A 17,742-nucleotide genomic window follows, 5' to 3' on the forward strand; every position below is an offset into this window, starting at 1 on the left:
TATCTACAATTGTACAACTGTTCTAAGTTCTTTTAAAATATTATGGTTTACGGGGCTGTCCCCATGGCCTAGTGTTTAAGTTCAGCATGCTCCACTTCAGTGGCCCGGGTTCATGGGTTCGGATCCTAGGTGTGGACTTACACCACTCATCAGCCATGCCGTGGCAGTGACTCACATCTAAAACAGGAAGATTGGCAACAGACGTTAGATCATGGCTAATCTTCCTCAGCAAAAAAAAAATACAATGGTTTTCTTCACATATCTTATTATGATTAATTATAGGTATTTCATATTTGGTAATTTAATACTGCAATTAGAAAATATCAATTTTTCCATTATATATTTTTATTTATTTATGTTACATATTTTCCCTTATGAGGAATTATCTCATTTGCCCCCCTTTATTTTACTCTTCAATCAGCTGTTATTTCCTGGAATTCCTTAAAACTGTGTAACTTTCGTGGACGTATCTTCCCGCTTTGCTTTTCTTGAGCCTTTTCTCCTGGTAAAAATACAATGTACCAACAAACATATAAACACAGAAAATGAAAAGACATGGAACAAGCATATATATCCTGCATTCTTTAGAGCAATCCTATCCTTCACCAAACAGCTTTACTATAAACCATTAACCCTGCTCCAAAGATGTGAGTAAATCTTGTGAAGAAAAAGACCCAGCTCCCAGGGCGAGATTTGGGAGAGCATCTTTGACAGTTTCTACTCTCACCCTTGTACACCATGGCTTTGGAAAGAGGGGTTTTGGAAAAGGCAAAGGAAGTACAGAAAAGTTTGAGAATCTTTTCCCATTCTTCATCACTTTAAAATCTCTTTTCTCAACATTTTCCTTCCCAGTGAAAACCAGATGGTCTGAATCTCACAGGCAGCACAACAGGACGCCTTCCCCTGAGAAATGTTGTCATCTGTGGGAGGGGCTCCTGTCCTCACCCTGATCACCCTCAGATTCTTCAGTGACCAGGGCAGTCCTCAGGCCTTGTGGTGGTTAATCTTGGTTAGGCCAGAGTGCCCAGATGTTTGGTCAAATATCAGTCTAGATGATTCTGTGAAAGCATCTTTTAAATGTTATTGGTATTTAAATAAGTAAACTGTGAGTGAAGCACATTACCCTCCACAATGTGGAGGGCCTTGTCCAATCAATTGAAGGCCTTAGGGGAAGAAGATAGGTCCACCAGAGGAACAAGAAATTCTGCCTGCAGATTGCCTTCAGACTGGAGAATTCTTCTCTTCCTTCAGCTCTTCCCTGGGTCTCCAGACTGCTGCCTGCTTGCAGATTTCAGACTTGCCAGCCCTACAATCTTGTGAGCCAGTTCCTCAAAATAAATGTCACTGTATATATACACATCCTATTGGTTCTGTTTCTCTGGAGAATCAGAATCAGGTTATACCGGTCTATGGGAACCAGTAGTCAGAGAGCTTACCTGCACTCCCTTGACTGAGGACTTCCAGGGACAGGAGGATGAGAATCTGGTGTTTGGATCAGTGCATGATTGTGAAATACCTTCAAGGCTGTGTATGTCACACTAGGGTGCCTAATTTTGGCCTCTTTACCACTAAACCTACTGGTGCAGGCGAGGCAGAGAGGATCTGTGTGGTCTAGGGAGCCCTGGGGGAGTCTGAGGTCACCGTGGGGGCAAGATGAGGCTGTAGCCAAACCGAAGGCACTGACCACATGGAAATAGTCTGGATCTAGACCTTCCCCTGGGGAAAATGACCCTGAATGGTGTGTCGCCCTCCTCATCACAGACCTATAGTGCACAGGAACCCTAAGAGACAGCCAGGGGTTTACTCACTTATTTTCCACATCCTGGATGGAGTCAGGCAGAGGCTGATTCCTGGTTTCAGGAAGGAGTTGGACAACAAATCCAGCGACGATGGGGAAGACCCCATACATGATCCACGGCAGGTGTGGGGAATACACCGTTAAGATCATCAAGAGGGGAGCCAGGGCTGCCCCTACATTAGCAGCAGTTCCAGCGATCCCTAAAGCTACTGCTCTTGGGGTGCAAACAATAATTAAGAAATCTAATGAAAATCCAGACATATAATTTGTGATCTATTATTTTGCTTTGGTTATGGCAGACAGCACATCAGTGTGTTTAGACGTGGAGATTGATGACATACTCTTATTTTGGACATTTTCTCTCTTATTTGCTAGCAATCTTTTTTTCAATTGCACATGTGTCTTAAGACACAATTTGATCATTGAAAAAATACTGTTTTCCAGAGCATTTACACTTCATGTGGTTCAGAAGATTACAGGAGAAGAAACACTAAAGGATTTAACACAGGCCTGGCAAAAAGTCATCTAGAATTTGGCTATAATTTTTGTTGTTATTATTACTATTATAACTCATTACCTTTGATAACTAATCCATCTTAGTTTGCTTTCTCCAATAAGTGTAAGTTATCTGGGAAAGGCCTGTTTTGATTCTGAAAGAGCATCCATGAGCTTTGTACCTGATTACAGTGGGGAATAGTTCACTTCCATGGGTAACAGAACTGGTGAGAGTGGCAGAAGAAAATCCTGTTCCCAAAGTTGCCAAAACCAGACGCAGGGCCTGCATTTCTGGAGAAGGGAAGACCAGTGAGACTCAGAAAGTTAGAGCTTCAGAAATCAACATTCCTCAAATTTCAAATGAAAAAGACCCTACTGGAGGTGTTTGCAAGTATTAAATATATTGTAGAGAAACTGCACAGAGGCAGACAATGTGCAGTGTTTAATCAGCTGAGAAATGTGTCTATCTACATATTGTGACTTACACTAAATAAAAGGATTGAGTTATTTCATCAACTCTCCTTGCATATCTGAGATTTTCCAGAAACGGAGAGGAGAAGGTGAGTCTAGCAGGTGCTCTCTTGCATTAATTCTGTTCTGTGTCTCCTTTGCCCTTCACGTAGAATGTAGGACAGTCATGTGAGCAATTACCGAGGGGTGTAAGACTTATCCATCTCTTTGAGAGTTTAAAATATAAGAGCATGCACAACATAGACATGAGGCTAACAATACAGAAGAGAGTAATAGAAGAACAGAAGTCTATGTTAATGGATCAGCTGCAGAGCAGCTTTATCTACAATAAGGTTTCCATATTCAAGCATTTTTTCTATTAGCAAAAAAGCCTGACTTTGGAAACCACTTAAGGGAAGTGTCAGAGAGTTAGTTTTCTATCCCTGCCTTGCTCTCACTCCCCCCAAAAAATTTCAACAAGAGTGTGACAGCATTGGAGTGGGCTCTGTTGTAAGGCACCAAACTTACATCTTTGCCTACATTCAATATGAGGAGTGGAGCCCGCCAACCTAGGATCTTGTAAAACGTATATCTACGCTGGGAGTTAGGTGAAGCATGGTGACTACCTGGGTTCCGCGATATACTACATATGATCATTCAATATAGTAAAATAGATTCTGAGAGAGGCTCTTAACTGCTTAGTGCTGTGTGTCTGCTGTCACTTCTCTGCTTGAAGACAAGGAATTGTTGTCTTCTTGAGGTCAACATGATGTCCCTAAACCAGAGTTGCTGTTGTAGAGACCTGATATGAAACACATGAGTGTATACATAGAGATCAAAGAATAAATTGTCACTGAAACTGTGGGAATAAGCAAGAGCCCAGACAGAGGAAGTGACATATTGTGTCCTCACATGAGATACAATGACAGCATCTAGACCCTCCATGCTTGCTATGTAAAGTGTGATTGGCCAAAGGTAAGTGAGCAATTGCTTTCCTAGAGAAGCCGCCAGTAATTGATGACATCGGTTTCCAGATACTTCTCGAATGTGATAAAGACAACCATATACCTGAGCTGACCTTTACTCACCTTTGGTTCTTTTCCCAGCAACTTCATGGCAGAAGCTGTACTAACCTCCCATATTGGTTTCAGGGAATCCTAGAATGCAATACCCCCTTTCCTTCTGGCTTCATGTAGTGTGATCAGTACAATCCCTGAGGAATGCTCAGAAGCCATTTCCCACTCTGTGCACTTTTCTCACCTTGGGGCACAAATATGATGGCCAGGATGGAGATTCCCAGCAGGAACAGGAAAAGCATCTGGCTGACTCGACGGCCAAGGTGATTCAGTACCAAAAGTGCAACATAATTGCTTGGAATTTTGACTACACCAAAAAGAACCTGGAACAGGAAAATATTTTTCCCCAAGTGCTGGGGGTGGAGACTAAGGCCAAATAAGGGAATGAAGGTTGCAAACCTGTGGTGAAAGGAAGAGGAAACATAGATGTCATAAGGTTTAGATTCTCTGTCTTTCAAATGACAATATTGAGCCAGGAAACCAGGGCTTAGTGTCAAGTAGGAAGGCATGGTCTGATTTGTAGAATATTTCTATGTTGATTATATTTTCTTATTTTCTATATTTTTGATGCTCTGGCATTTAGGGCCTTGATCCTGGAGAGTCTGTCTTTCTCAGGGGCAGCTAATTCTAAAGATAGCAAATGACTCCCCTGTGAGGGCACCTTTCATATACAAACCCACAATCCAGAGCACACACCCTCAACCATCTCTTTTATAAAACTCACACACTAAGCCAATATTCCCCTTCCCCTAAATCAACCCAGAGCCAGGTATTGGACAACTACAGACCACCACTATAGCCCAGAGTCAACTAAAATTATTCAAACTATTCAAACCTATGCTTACTCAGAATAAATATCCTCCTCTCTCATTCCTTCTCACTAAAACCACAATAAAGGCTCTGGGCCATGCTCTTTCTTTTCTTTTCTTTTCCTTTCTGCATTCTGACTGACACTGGTGTCTCCCCTGTCTAGTGTTTTGTGCCTCGTCTATCTAGGGATCTATGAGTATAAAATTCCTTCATGACAATCATTTCTGAGTCTGTGTGTCTTACCACACCTGATTAAAACAAATCTTGGGTACTTTTTAAATCCAATTTCATTGCATGTTAATTATTTAGAAATCATCACAAATTTACAGTATGATATTGGATGTTACAGTTGTAGCTAAGTTTTTTTGGGAGGTGGAGAGTGTTTTTATGGAGGATATATGAGGTGGTTTTGTAGGGTTTTAGAGTTTTTTCTAGATCCTGATCTGGGTGATGGTTATATATTTACATATGGAAATATTCATTGAGCTGCATATATTTGAGCACTTTAGTGTTTGTAGTTTTACCTTAATTAAAATGAAAACAAACAAGTGAAGAAACTTAAAGCAGAAGTCTGTACCATGATTTCTCTCAGCCTCATCTCCAGTGATGAGCCTAGCAGAAAGATGTGATAACAAAACTCCTCATTGTACAGTTAGTTCTGTCAATCTTTTCATAACCCTTTCACTACCTGTAAACATAGCAATTATCTTTGTGGCTTTCTCATGTTTTATCTCAAATCTATCCCCAAGTATGTGGTATCCCCTGAAATAACAAATAGAATCCCGTTTCTACTATTTTCTACTATTTTAATGTTTTAACGTTCCTCATGCACTGTGTGAAGCTTACCTCATGAAGGACAGTAAAAAGATCATTTTGCGCAGAATGGGTGTGCGGAACAAGTCGACCAGAGAACGTTTGTTCTGTGCTGTCTCCAGCTCCTCCTGCATGGTGTACGTCAAAACCTTCAACAGCAATAATAGCAAACTGTTCAGTTGTTACAAAATGATAGGTATTGTGAACCCCCAACAGAGAACAAGATAGATGACTTCCCTTTTTGTCCACTAGAAAACATAGCCAGGGAAGATGAACACAATTAATGACATTAAAAATTATGTAGTAAGCATTAAACATAGAGCAGACTATATGGAGGAGAGAATTAGTGAGGTCAAAGATAGAAACATAGAAATGATTCACATGGAGGAAGAGAGAAAAATAAGATCTTAAACAAATGAAGAAATTCTTCAACAGATATCCGACTCAATTAGGAAAAGTCACATAAGGATTATAGCTATCCTAGAATTAGAATAGGAGAAATGAGCAGAGAGCTTATTCAAAAATATAATAGCTGAGAACCTCCCAAACCTGGGGAAGGAACTGGACATGCAAATACATAAAGCCAATAGAATTTCTAATTGCCTCAATGCAAAAAGACTTTCTCCAAGGCATATAATATTAAAACTGTCAAAAGTCAATTACAAAGAATAAATATTAAGGACAGCAAGAGAGAAGACAATAACCTACAAAGGAACCCCTATCAGGCTTTCTGCAGACTTCTCAGCAGAAACCCTAAAGCCTAGAAGAGAGTGGAATTCAAAATCTGAATGACAGAAACCATCAGCCAAGAATACTCTATCCAGTGAAATTATCCTAAAGATATGACAGAGAAATTAAAGCTTTCCCAGATAAACAAAAGCTGAGGGAGTTTATTGCCACTAGACGTGCCTTACAAGAAATGATGATAGGAGCGTTCCTACCTGAAACAAAAATGCAAAGATTTACAAAGCCTTGAGCAAGGAGATAAATAGAGAGACAGAATCAGAAAATTGCAGCTGTATATCAGAATAGGTTAGTAAACATTTAATTATAACATAAAGACTAAAGGGAAAGGAAGTATCAAAAATAACTTTAACTACTATTTGGTTACAAACTCAAAACACATGTAGCAACAAAAACATATAAGGGGAAGAGGAAAAGGATGGAACTTGCATAGGATAATGGAGATAAGAGGTTATCGGAAAAAAGACTATCTCATCTATGAGATCTCTTACACAAACTTCATGGTAACCACAAAACAAAAAATCAGAGCAGAGCCACAAATCATAAATAAAGAGAAAACTGAGAAAAACATCACAGAAAACCACTGAACTGAAATGGCAGACACAAGTACAAGGAAGAAGAAACAATGGAATTATAGAACAACCAGAAAAAAATATATAAAATGGCAGTATTAAGCCTTCATATGTTAATAATCACTCTAAATGCAAATGGATTGATATCACCAACCAAAAGACGAACAGCAGTTGGATGGATTAAAAAAGAAGACCCAAAAATACACTACCTTCAGGATAATCATCTCCGCTCTAAAGACAAACAGGCTCAGAGTGAAGGAATGGAGGATGATACTGCAAGAAAATGGCAACCAAAAGAAAGCAGGTGTATATGTTCTTATACTAGACAAAAGAGACTTCAAGACAAAAAGATAAGAAGAGACAAAGATGGAGATTATGGAATGATAAAAGGGACATTCCATCAAGAAGACATAACACTTATTAATATATATGCACCTTTCACAGGAGCACCATAATATATAAAGCAACTATTAACAGACCTAACGGGAGAGACCAACAGTAACAGAATAATAGGAGGGGAACTTAACAACCCACTTATGAGAATGGATAGATCATCCAGACAGATAGTCAACAAGAAAACAGTGGCCTTAAGTGAAACACTAGAATAGATGGACTTAATAGATATTTATAGAATATTCCATCCCCAAACAGCAGAATACACATTCATCTCCAGTGCACATGGAACATTCTCAAGGATACATATTTCCAACATATTGGAAAACAAGGCGAGCCTCAATAAATTTAAGAAGATTGAAATCATATCAAGAATTTTTTCCAACCACAATGGTATGAAACTACAATCAACTACAAGGAAAAAGCTGAAAAATTCACAAATATGTGGAAACCAAACAACATACTACTGGATGCAATGAAGAAATCAAAGGGTAAATCAAAACATACCTAGAGACAAATGAAAATGAAAACACAACTTACCAAACTTAAGGGATGCAGCAAAAGTGGTACTAAGAGGGAAATTGATAGCAATATAGGCCTATCTCAAGAAACACAAAAAATCTCAAATAAACAGTCTTACACTATACCTAAAAGAACTAGAAAGAAGAACAAAGACCAAAGTCAGTAGAAGGAAGAAAATAATAAAAATAAGAACAGTAATAAATGAAATAAAGACTAAAAAAATAGACAGGATCAATGCAACTAAGATCTAGTTCTTTGAGAAGACAAATAAAATTGATAAACCATTAGCCAGACACTAAGAAAAAAAAGAGAGATGATACAAATGAATAAAATTAGAAGTGAAAGAGGAGAAATTACAACAGACACCACAGAAATACAAAGGATTACAGACAACACTATGAAAAGCTGTACACTAACAAATTGGATAACCTAGAAGAAATAGATAAATTCATAGAATCATATACCTCCCAAAACTGAATCAAGAATAAATAGAGAATCTGAATAGACAATCATAAGTAAAGAGATTGAAACAGTAACCAAAAACCTCTCCAAAATCGATAGTCCAGGACTAGATGACTTCTCTGGTGAATTCTACCAGTCAAAGAAGTTTTAATACCTATCCTCAAATTCTTCCAAAAAATTGAAAAGGATGAGAAACTTCCTAATTCATTTTATGAGGCCAACATTAGTCTGATACCAAAACCAGACAAGGACAACACATAAAAGGAAAATTGCAGCCCAATATCACTGATGAACATAGATGCAAAAGTCCTCAAAAAATATTGCAAATTGAATGCAACAATGCATTAAAAAGATCATACACAACTATCAAATGGGATTTTTTCCAATGATTCAGGGATGTTCAACATCTGCAAATGAATCAATGTAATAGACCACATTTGCAAAACAAAGAATAAAAGTCACATGATCATCCCAATACATATAGAGAAACCATTTGACAAAATTCAACATCCATTTATGTTAAAAATTCTCTGCAAAATGGTTATGGAAGGAAAGGACCTCAACATAATAAAGGCCATATATGACAAACCCACAGCCAACATCATACTCAACAGTGAAAAACTGAAAGCTATTCTGCTGAGAACAGGAAAAAGACAAGGAGGCCGACTCTTGCCACACTTACTTAACACAGTACTGAAAGTTTTAGCCATAGCAATTAGGCAAGAAAAAGATATCAAGGGGATCCAAACTGGAAAGGAAGAAGTAAAATTGTCACTATTTGCCAATGACATATTTCTATATATAGAAAACCCTAAAGACTCCACCAAAAAACTGTTGGAAATAATCAGCAAATGCAGTAAATTTGCAGGATACAAAATCAACATACAAAGATCAGTTGCGTCTATACACTAATAACAAACTTGCAGACAGAGAAATCAAGAATACAATTCCATGTAGAATTGCAAAAATAAGAGTAAAATACCTAGCAATAAATTTAATCAAGGAGGTGAAAGACCTGTACAAAGAAAGCTATAAGATGTTATTGAATGAAATTGAAGGAGAGATAAAGAAAAGAAAGTATTCCATGCTCACGGAGTGGAAGAATATACATAGTTAAAATATCCATGTTACATAAAGCAATGTACAGATTCATTGCAATCCCAGTCAGAATTCCAATGTCATTCTTCACGCAAATAAAACAAAAGAATCTTTAAATTTACATGGAACAACAAAAGATCCCTAATGGCCAAAGAAATCCTGAGAAAAAAGATCAAAGTTGGAGGTTTCTCATTCCCTGAATTCAAAATATATTGCAAAGCTATAGAATCAATACAGCATGTACTGGCAGAAACACACACACACAAAGATCAATGGAACAGAATTGAGAGCCCAGAAATAAACCCACATATCTACGGACAGCTAATCTTTGGAAAAGGAACCAAGAACATACAGTGGAGAAAGGAAAGTCTCAATAAATGGTGTTTGTAAAATTCGACAGCCACGTGAAAAATGAATGAAAGTAGACCATTATCTTACACCATACACAAAAATTAACTCAAAATGGATTAAAAACTTGAATGGAAGACCTGAAACCATAAAACTCCTTGAAGAAAACATAGGCAGTATACTCTTTGACATCAGTTTTAGCAGTATCTTTTGGAATATCATGTCTACTCAGGCAGGGAGAAGAAAAGAAAAAATAAAAACAAATCAGAGTACATCAGATTAAAAAGCTTATGCATGGTGAAGGAAACCATCAAAAAAACAAAAAGGCAACCTGCCAGCTGGGAGAAAATATTTGCATATCATATATACAACAAGGAGTCAATTTCCAAAATATATAGAACTCATACATCTCAACAACCAAAAAATGAACAACCTGATCAACAAATGGACAGAGGATATAATAGACATTTTTCCAAATAAGATATACAGATGGCCATGAGGCACATGAAAAGATGTTCAACATCACTAATCATTAGGGAAATGCAAATCAAAACTACAAGGAGATATCACCTCACATCTGTCACAATGGTTATAATTAACAAGACATGAAATGGCAAGTGTTGGAGAGGTTGTGGAGAAAAGGGAACCCTGATATACTGCTGATGGGAATGCAAACTGGTGTAGCCACTACAGAAAACAGAATGGAGATTCCTCAAAAAATTAAAGCAGAAATACCATATGCTCCAGCTATCTCACTACTGGGTGTTTATCCAAAGAACATGAAATCAACAGTTCAAGGAGATTTATGCATTCCGATGTTCACTGCAGCATTACTCACAATAGCCAAGATGTTGAAGCACCCGAAGTGCACATCAATGGATGAATGGATACAGAAGATGTGGTATACATACATAATGGAATACTAATCAGCCATAAAAAAGACAGAATTGTGGCATTTGTGATAACATGGATGGACCTTCTGGGTGTTATAAGTCAGAAAGAGAAAGACATACACTGTATGATTTCACTAATATGTGGAAGATAAACAAACACATGGATAAGGAGAACAGATTAGTGGTTACCTGAGGGCATGGGGTGGGGGGAGCGTGAAAGGAGTAATGGCTCGTATGTATGGTGACGGATAAAAACTAGACTATTGGTGGTATACATGATGCATTCTATACAGAAACTGAAATCTAATAACGTACACCTGAAATTTACACAATTTTATAAGCCAATATGACCTCAATTAAAAAAGAAAAACTCCTCATGGTACAATTAGTCTTTTCATAACCTTTCACTACCTCCAAACATAGTAATTACCTTTCAGGCTTCCTCATGTTTTATTTCAAATCTGTCCCGATAGCATGCTATAGTCTTTGGAATAAGAAATAGAATCATGTCTCCATTATTTACATGTTTCTCATGCACTTTGTGAAGTCTACCTCATAAAGGATAGTACACAGATCCTTTTATGCAGGTTGGGTGTGTGGAGCAAGTCACACACAGAAGGTTTGTTCTGTGCTGTCTCCAGCTCCTCCTGCCTGGTGGATCTGAAGATCTTAAAACCTTCAAGAACAACAACAACAGCAAACTGTTCAGTTGTCACAAAATGGTAGATGTTGTGAAGCCCAACAGAGGACAAGATAAATGACTTTCCTTTTTGCCCACTAGAAAATATAGCCATGGAAGATGCAATGACAGGTGTAAAAGAGTATGAAAGGTGAATTAGGGAGTTAAAGGGGCCTGAGGGCAATTTTACAGTGACAAAGACATTTTAACGTGAGACTCAGTTTTGCTGCAGGGTATCAAAACGGGTGGGTAGGTTAAAGATTTAGATCAGGAAGGGGACTAAATGAAGAGTTGCTTGAACTATTGTCCAAAGCTTCATTTATGCCAGAAGGGCATGAAAAGTCCAGCACCTGAGCTTGGTTCTCAGCTGGCTGCTCTTAGCAGAAAAACAGTTTTTTTCAGGAAGGAGAATAACTTTCTGAGAGCTTTTATTCTGGTTCTTGGGTCAGCTTCCTTCAGGGATATCTTGGCATATGCTGTGCCTCCATGAATGAGATGCCTAGAATTAAATCTGAGGATTTTATCAGGGGAGATCTTGATGTAGTATGATTTATACCTAGAATTTATAAGCTGGCATTATAGGATGGCTCTGCCACATGCTGGGTATGTACCTTGAGGAAGGTAACAGGACATCTCTAAGCCTCAATTTCCTTCTCATTAAAAAGATGAATAAGGGGGCTGGCCCGGTGGTATAGTGGTTAAGTTCTTGTGCTCCACTTCAGTGGCCTGGGGTTCACAGGTTCAATCCCTGGTGCAGACCTATGCACTGCTTATCAAACCATGCTGTGGCTGGCATCCCACATATAAAGTAGAGGAAAATGGGCATGCATGTTAGCCCAGGGCTACTCTTCCTCAGCAAAAAGAGGCAGATTGGCAACAGATGTTAGCTCAGGGTTAATCTTCCTCACCAAAAAGAGAAAAAAAAAAAAAGATGAATAAGAATAAGAAGATGTGGCAACCTACCAAAAGGAGAAGATATTTTAAAATCAAATGTCTGATAAGGGGTTAATATGAAAAATATATACAGAACTCATACAACTCAATAGCATAAACAAACAATATAATTAAAATGAGCAGAAGATATAAACAGACATTTTTCCAAAGAAGACATACAGAAGGCCAACAGGTGCACAAAAAGGTTCTCAACATCACTAATCATCAAGAAGAAGCAAATCAAAACTACCATATGATATCACCTCACACCTGTTAGAATGGCTATCCTCAAAAACATAAGAAATAACAAGTGTTGGTGAGTATGTGGAGAAAAAGAAACCTTTGTGCTCTGTTGGTGGGAATGTAAATTATGGAAAACAGTATGGAGGTTCCTCAAAAAATTAAAAATAGAACTATCATATGATCCAGTAATTCCATTTCTGGGTATTTATCTGAGTAAAATTAAAACCCTAACTTCAAAAGATATATGCACCCCCATGTTCATTGCATTATTATTTACAATAGCCAAGATATAGAAACAACCTAATTGTCCATCTATGGATGAATGGATAAAGAAAATGTGGTATACATATACAATGGAATATTATTTAGTGATAAAAACAAAGAAATCTTGCCACTTGAGATAACATGGATGGACCTTGAGGACATGATACTAAGTGAAAAAAGTCAGACAGAGAAAGACAAATACCATATGATCTCACTTATTTGTGGAATCTAACGAAACAAAACAAAACACCACCAAGCTCATAGATACCAAGAACAGATTAGTGGTTGCCAGAGGAGAGGGATGGGGGGTGGGAAAAATGGGTGAAAGGAGTCAAAAGGTACACATTTCCAGTTATAAAATATATAAGACATAGGGATGTAGTGTGCAACATGGTGACTATAGTTAATAATACTGCACTGTATATTTGAAAGTTGCTGAGAGAGTAGATCTCAAAAGTTCTCATCACAAGAAAAATAAATTTTGTAACTGTGCATGGTGATGGATGTTAACTAGAATTCTTGTGGTCATCATTTTACAATACTGACAAATATCGAATCATTATACTGTACACTTGAAACTCATATAATGTTATATGTCAATTATGCCTCAAAAACAAAAGAAGAAAATGTATAAGAATTAGGATCAGGAGAAGAAGAAGTACGAGAAAAACAAATAATGCCACTCTCACAAGGATTTCCAAGGTATACATGAAGTTACAAACTGCATATGGAATTATGTCTAGCACAGCTCAGGCACTTATTGATTTATTAATTACACAAATAACATTAGCTCTATTCTCTTCCCATCTCTACAAATGAAACAATAGCATGAAGCTCGTTAGAGAAAATTCTACAATGAAGGGAATTCAGAGAAATAAAAGGCCACCCTTCCCGGAGATCTGGAGCAATCAACAGATTGAAACTGACATAAAGTGGAGCGAGTTTAAATTAGAAGACCTGTCTGGAGCAGGTGTGTTTGGTCATCCATCAGAATGATGTTTAAACAGGACTAAGACCACAATTTTCTGAATTATCTTTACAAAATAAAAAAAATAAATAAAATGAAGGTATATTAGCTACCCATTCATGGATAGAATCTCTTGCTTAAACCACATTTTAACTGCTGCTCATGTGCCATGCTCTTTCTTCCCCCTGGCACTGAGGTGATTATCAGATGCCACTCACCTTGATTATGCGTTGTTTTTTTTTCCTTGACTTCGGATAGTATCACTTATTTTTGTATCTGCCTGGCCCCTGTAAGTATTCAAGCTTTTCTTCATGGATTGGGCCAATCTGGTAGGCAAAATACCAGGTATGTGCTTGGAATCAAAGATAATTCCTGAGAAATTAGTTGGTCCAAATAATTTTATATAATTTAGGCATATATTGACACAGTATAGAAATATATACTGTGAGTACATATTTCTATATATACTGTGAGTATAGAAATACGTATCCACCTAAATTTCAAGATCCACTCCCATCCTTTTTTATTTTTTTTTTAAACATAATCCAATGTCTTCCCCATCATATCAAGAACCCTCAGTGCCATTGTCTGTATAATCGCTTCATGTCTGGGGGAATTTTGATTTCTTTCTGCCATCTTCAGTGGGATCTGAATTCTCAGGAGCATTATTTGAAATCTTCAAAGGACTTCTGCTTTTTTCTGGGACTATAACGACTTCTAGCAGATGTGCCATTGGACATGGTTCCAGAAATGTTTTATTTCTCCTTTTAGAATGGCTAACTTCTAATCTTCTCCTTTATCAATAAAAGGATAGCAGAGTTTTTTTTTCCTTATATTCATTAGCATTCTTTACATTCTCTTATCATTTTAAACATTTGGATTTAAAAATATATATGAATTTATCTCTCATATGAATGTGAGAGCTGTTTGAATGCTGGGACTGTAACGTATTCTGTTATTCATGATCTAGCACCACGCATGGCACAATATAATTTTTCAGTAAGTACTTTTTATATGTGCATGACATGAAGAATGATTTAACTAATGATGCACAGCAATATTTGCCTTCGATATCTGGGATGGAAAATAAGAAGGAGAAAGACTTCTCTGGGGCATTTCCACTCAGTCATGCTCTTGGAACTTGTAATAAGGAGAATGTAAACTCCACACAACATGGGTTTGGACTGTTGTGGTCACTGCCATGTTTCCAGGGATAGAACAAAACCTGCCACAGGTCGGCACTCATTAAATGTAACTCGAAGGTGTGTGGGTGAATGAACAAATAGCAGAACCTCCTTATGCTTTATTCTGCATGGTCACTAATCATTCTACTGACCTTATGGCTCTGAAAAATGGTCATCAGAACATTAATTGGAAGGGAATGGATTACTTTTTATTACTTTCCCTTACACAGGTAGGTGAGACAAATATACAATCTTTTTTAAAATGATATTTATTTAATTAATTTTTGAGGTAACAGTTTATAACATTATATAAATTTCAGGTGTACATCATTATATTTTGACTTCTGTGTAGACCACATAGTGTTCACTACCCAAAGTCTAATTGCCATCCATCACCATACCTATATGCCCTTTTACTCCTTTTGCCTTCCCCTTGCCCACCTACCCTGCTAATAACCGCCAAACTATTCTCTATGTCTACGTGTTTGTTTGTGGGTCTTGTTTTTTTATCTTCCACATATGACTGAAATCATATGGTATTTGGCTTTTTTCATGACTTAGTTCTTTTAACATAATGCCCTCAAGTTTCATCCATGTTGTTGCAAATGGCAAGATTTCATCTTTTTTTTTTCTTTTTCTTTTTTTAAATTTGTTTTATTTTTTTTGTTGTTTTATTTATTTATTTATTTTAATTTTTTGTTTATTTCAGTAACATTGGTTTATCACATGGTACAAATTTCAGGTGTACATCACTATACTTCTATTTCTGCATAGATTACATCATGTGCACCACCCAAATACTAATTACAACCCATCACCACACACATGTGCCGAACTATCCCCTTCGCCCTCCTCCCTCCCCCCTTCCCCTCTGGTAACCACCAATCCAATCTCTGTCTCTATGTGTTTGTTTGTTGTTGTTATTATATACTACATAATGAAGGAAATCATACGATATTTGACCTTCTCCCTCTGACTTATTTCACTTTGCATAATACTCTCGATGTCCATCCATGTTGCCACAAATGGCTGGATTTCATCGTTTCTTATGGCTGAGTAGTATTCCAATGCAAATCAAAACTACAATGAGATATCACCTCACGCCCGTCAGAATGGCTATAATTAACAAGACAGGAAACAACGTGTGTTGGAGAGGATGTGGAGACAAGGGAACTCTCACACACTGCTGGTGGGAGTGCAAACTGGTGCAGACACTATGGAAAACAGTATGGAGACTCCTCAAAAAATCAAGGATAGAACTACCTTATGATCCAGCTATTCCGTTGCTGGGTATTTATCCAAAGAACTTGAAAACACCAATGTGTAAAGATACATGCACCCCTGTGTTCATTGCAGCGTTATTCACAATAGCCAAGACTTGGAAGCAACCTAAGTGCCCATCAAGGGACGAATGGATAAAGAAGATGTGGTATATGTACACAAGATTTCATCCTTTTTTATCGCTTCATAGTATTCCATTGTGTATGTGTGTATATATAGCACATCTTTATCCTCTCATCCCTCCATCAGCACTTAAGTTGCCTCCAAGTCTTGGCTATTGTGAATTTTGATGCAGTAAACATAGTGGTTCATATATATTTTCAGATTAGTGTTTTCATGTTCTTTCAATAAAAACCCAGAAGTGGAACAACTGGTTCACATGGTAGTTCTTAATTTTTTGAGAAATCTCCATACTGTTTTCCATAGTGGCTGTACAAGTTTACATTCCCACCAGCAGTGTATGAGAGTCCCTTTTTCCCCACATCCTCTGCAACACTTGTTATTTCTCATCTTTTTTTTTGACTTTTGTTTATTGTAGTAACATTGGTTTATAACATTGTATAAATTTCAGGTGTACATCATTATACTTCTATTTCTGCATGGATTACATCATCATCTTTTTAATAATAGCCACTCTGACAGGTGTGAAGTAATATCTCATTGTAGTTTTAATTTGCATCTCCCTAATAATTAGTAATATTGAACATCTTTTCATGTGCCTCATGACCATCTGCATATCTTATTTGGAAAACCATCTGTTTATATCCTCTGTTCCTTTTTAAATTGGGTTGTTTTCTTGTTGTTGAGTTGTGTGAGTTTTTTATATATTTTTTATTTTAACTCCTTATCAGATATGATTTGCAAATATCTTCTCCCAAGTGTTAGATCGTCTTTTCATTTTGATAATGGTTTCCTTTCCTGTGAAGAAGATTTTTAGTTTGATGTTAAGTCCCATTTCTTTATTTTTTTCTTTTGTTTCCCTTGCCTGAGGAGACATGATATTCAAAAAGATATTGCTAAGACCAATGTCAAAGAGTGTACTGCCTATGTTTTCTTTTAGGTGTTTTAAGGTTTTGGGTCTTATATTCAAGTTTTTAATCCATTTTGAGTTAATTTTTGTGTATGGTGTAAGATAATGGTCTACTTTCATTCTTTTTCATGTGGCTGTCTAGTTTTGCAAACACCATTTATTGAGGAGACTTTCCTTTCTCCATTGTATGTTCTTGGCTTCTTTGTCAAAAATTAGCTGTCCATAGATGTGTGGGCTTATTTTTGGGCTCTTGATTCTGTTCCATCGGTCTGTGTGTGTTTTTCTGCCAGTACCATGTTGTTTTGATTACTATAGCTTTGTAGTATATTTTGAAATCAGGGAGTTTGATAACTCCAGCTTTGTTCTTTTTTCTCAAGATTGCTTTGGCTATTTGGAGTCTTTTGTTGTTTCAAGTAAATTTTAGGATTCTCTGTTCTATTTCCATGAAAGATGTTGTTGGGACTTTGACAGGCATTGCATTGAATCTTTAGGAAGAATGGATATTTTAAGTATGTTAATTCTTTGAATCTATGAGCATGGAACATCTTTCCATTTCTTCGTGTCTTCTTCTAATTCTTTCAGCAATGTGTTATAGGTTCCAGGGTATAACTCTTTCACGTCCTTGGTTAAATTTATTCCTAGGTATTTTATTCTTTTTGTTGTGATTGTAAGTGAAATTGTATTCTT

General features: G+C 37.1%; 1 protein-coding gene across 2 annotated transcripts in view; it reads right to left on the reverse strand.

Annotated features, from left to right (window-relative positions):
• Positions 1-399: 399 nt before the first annotated feature.
• Positions 400-17,742, reverse strand: part of LOC101405967 (organic anion transporter 7-like) — a 43,758-nt gene continuing 26,415 nt past the window's right edge. Inside the window, exons 6-10 of one of the 2 annotated variants that reach the window (XM_087423226.1) lie at positions 11,027-11,142; positions 4,004-4,218; positions 2,476-2,584; positions 1,809-2,012; positions 400-502 (exon numbers count right to left, since the gene is read on the reverse strand). In XM_087423226.1, the coding sequence (XP_087279352.1) occupies positions 442-502; positions 1,809-2,012; positions 2,476-2,584; positions 4,004-4,218; positions 11,027-11,142 (705 nt within the window). In that variant the 3' untranslated portion in view covers positions 400-441. Of the gene's footprint in view, positions 503-1,808; positions 2,013-2,475; positions 2,585-4,003; positions 4,219-5,475; positions 5,592-11,026; positions 11,143-17,742 lie in introns of both variants that reach the window. The other variant, XM_004437510.3, reaches the window with a different exon arrangement.

The sequence above is a fragment of the Ceratotherium simum genome, chromosome 34, assembly GCF_057802395.1.
Source record: "Ceratotherium simum simum isolate JZ-2026a chromosome 34, ASM5780239v1, whole genome shotgun sequence".
NCBI lineage: Eukaryota > Metazoa > Chordata > Mammalia > Perissodactyla > Rhinocerotidae > Ceratotherium > Ceratotherium simum.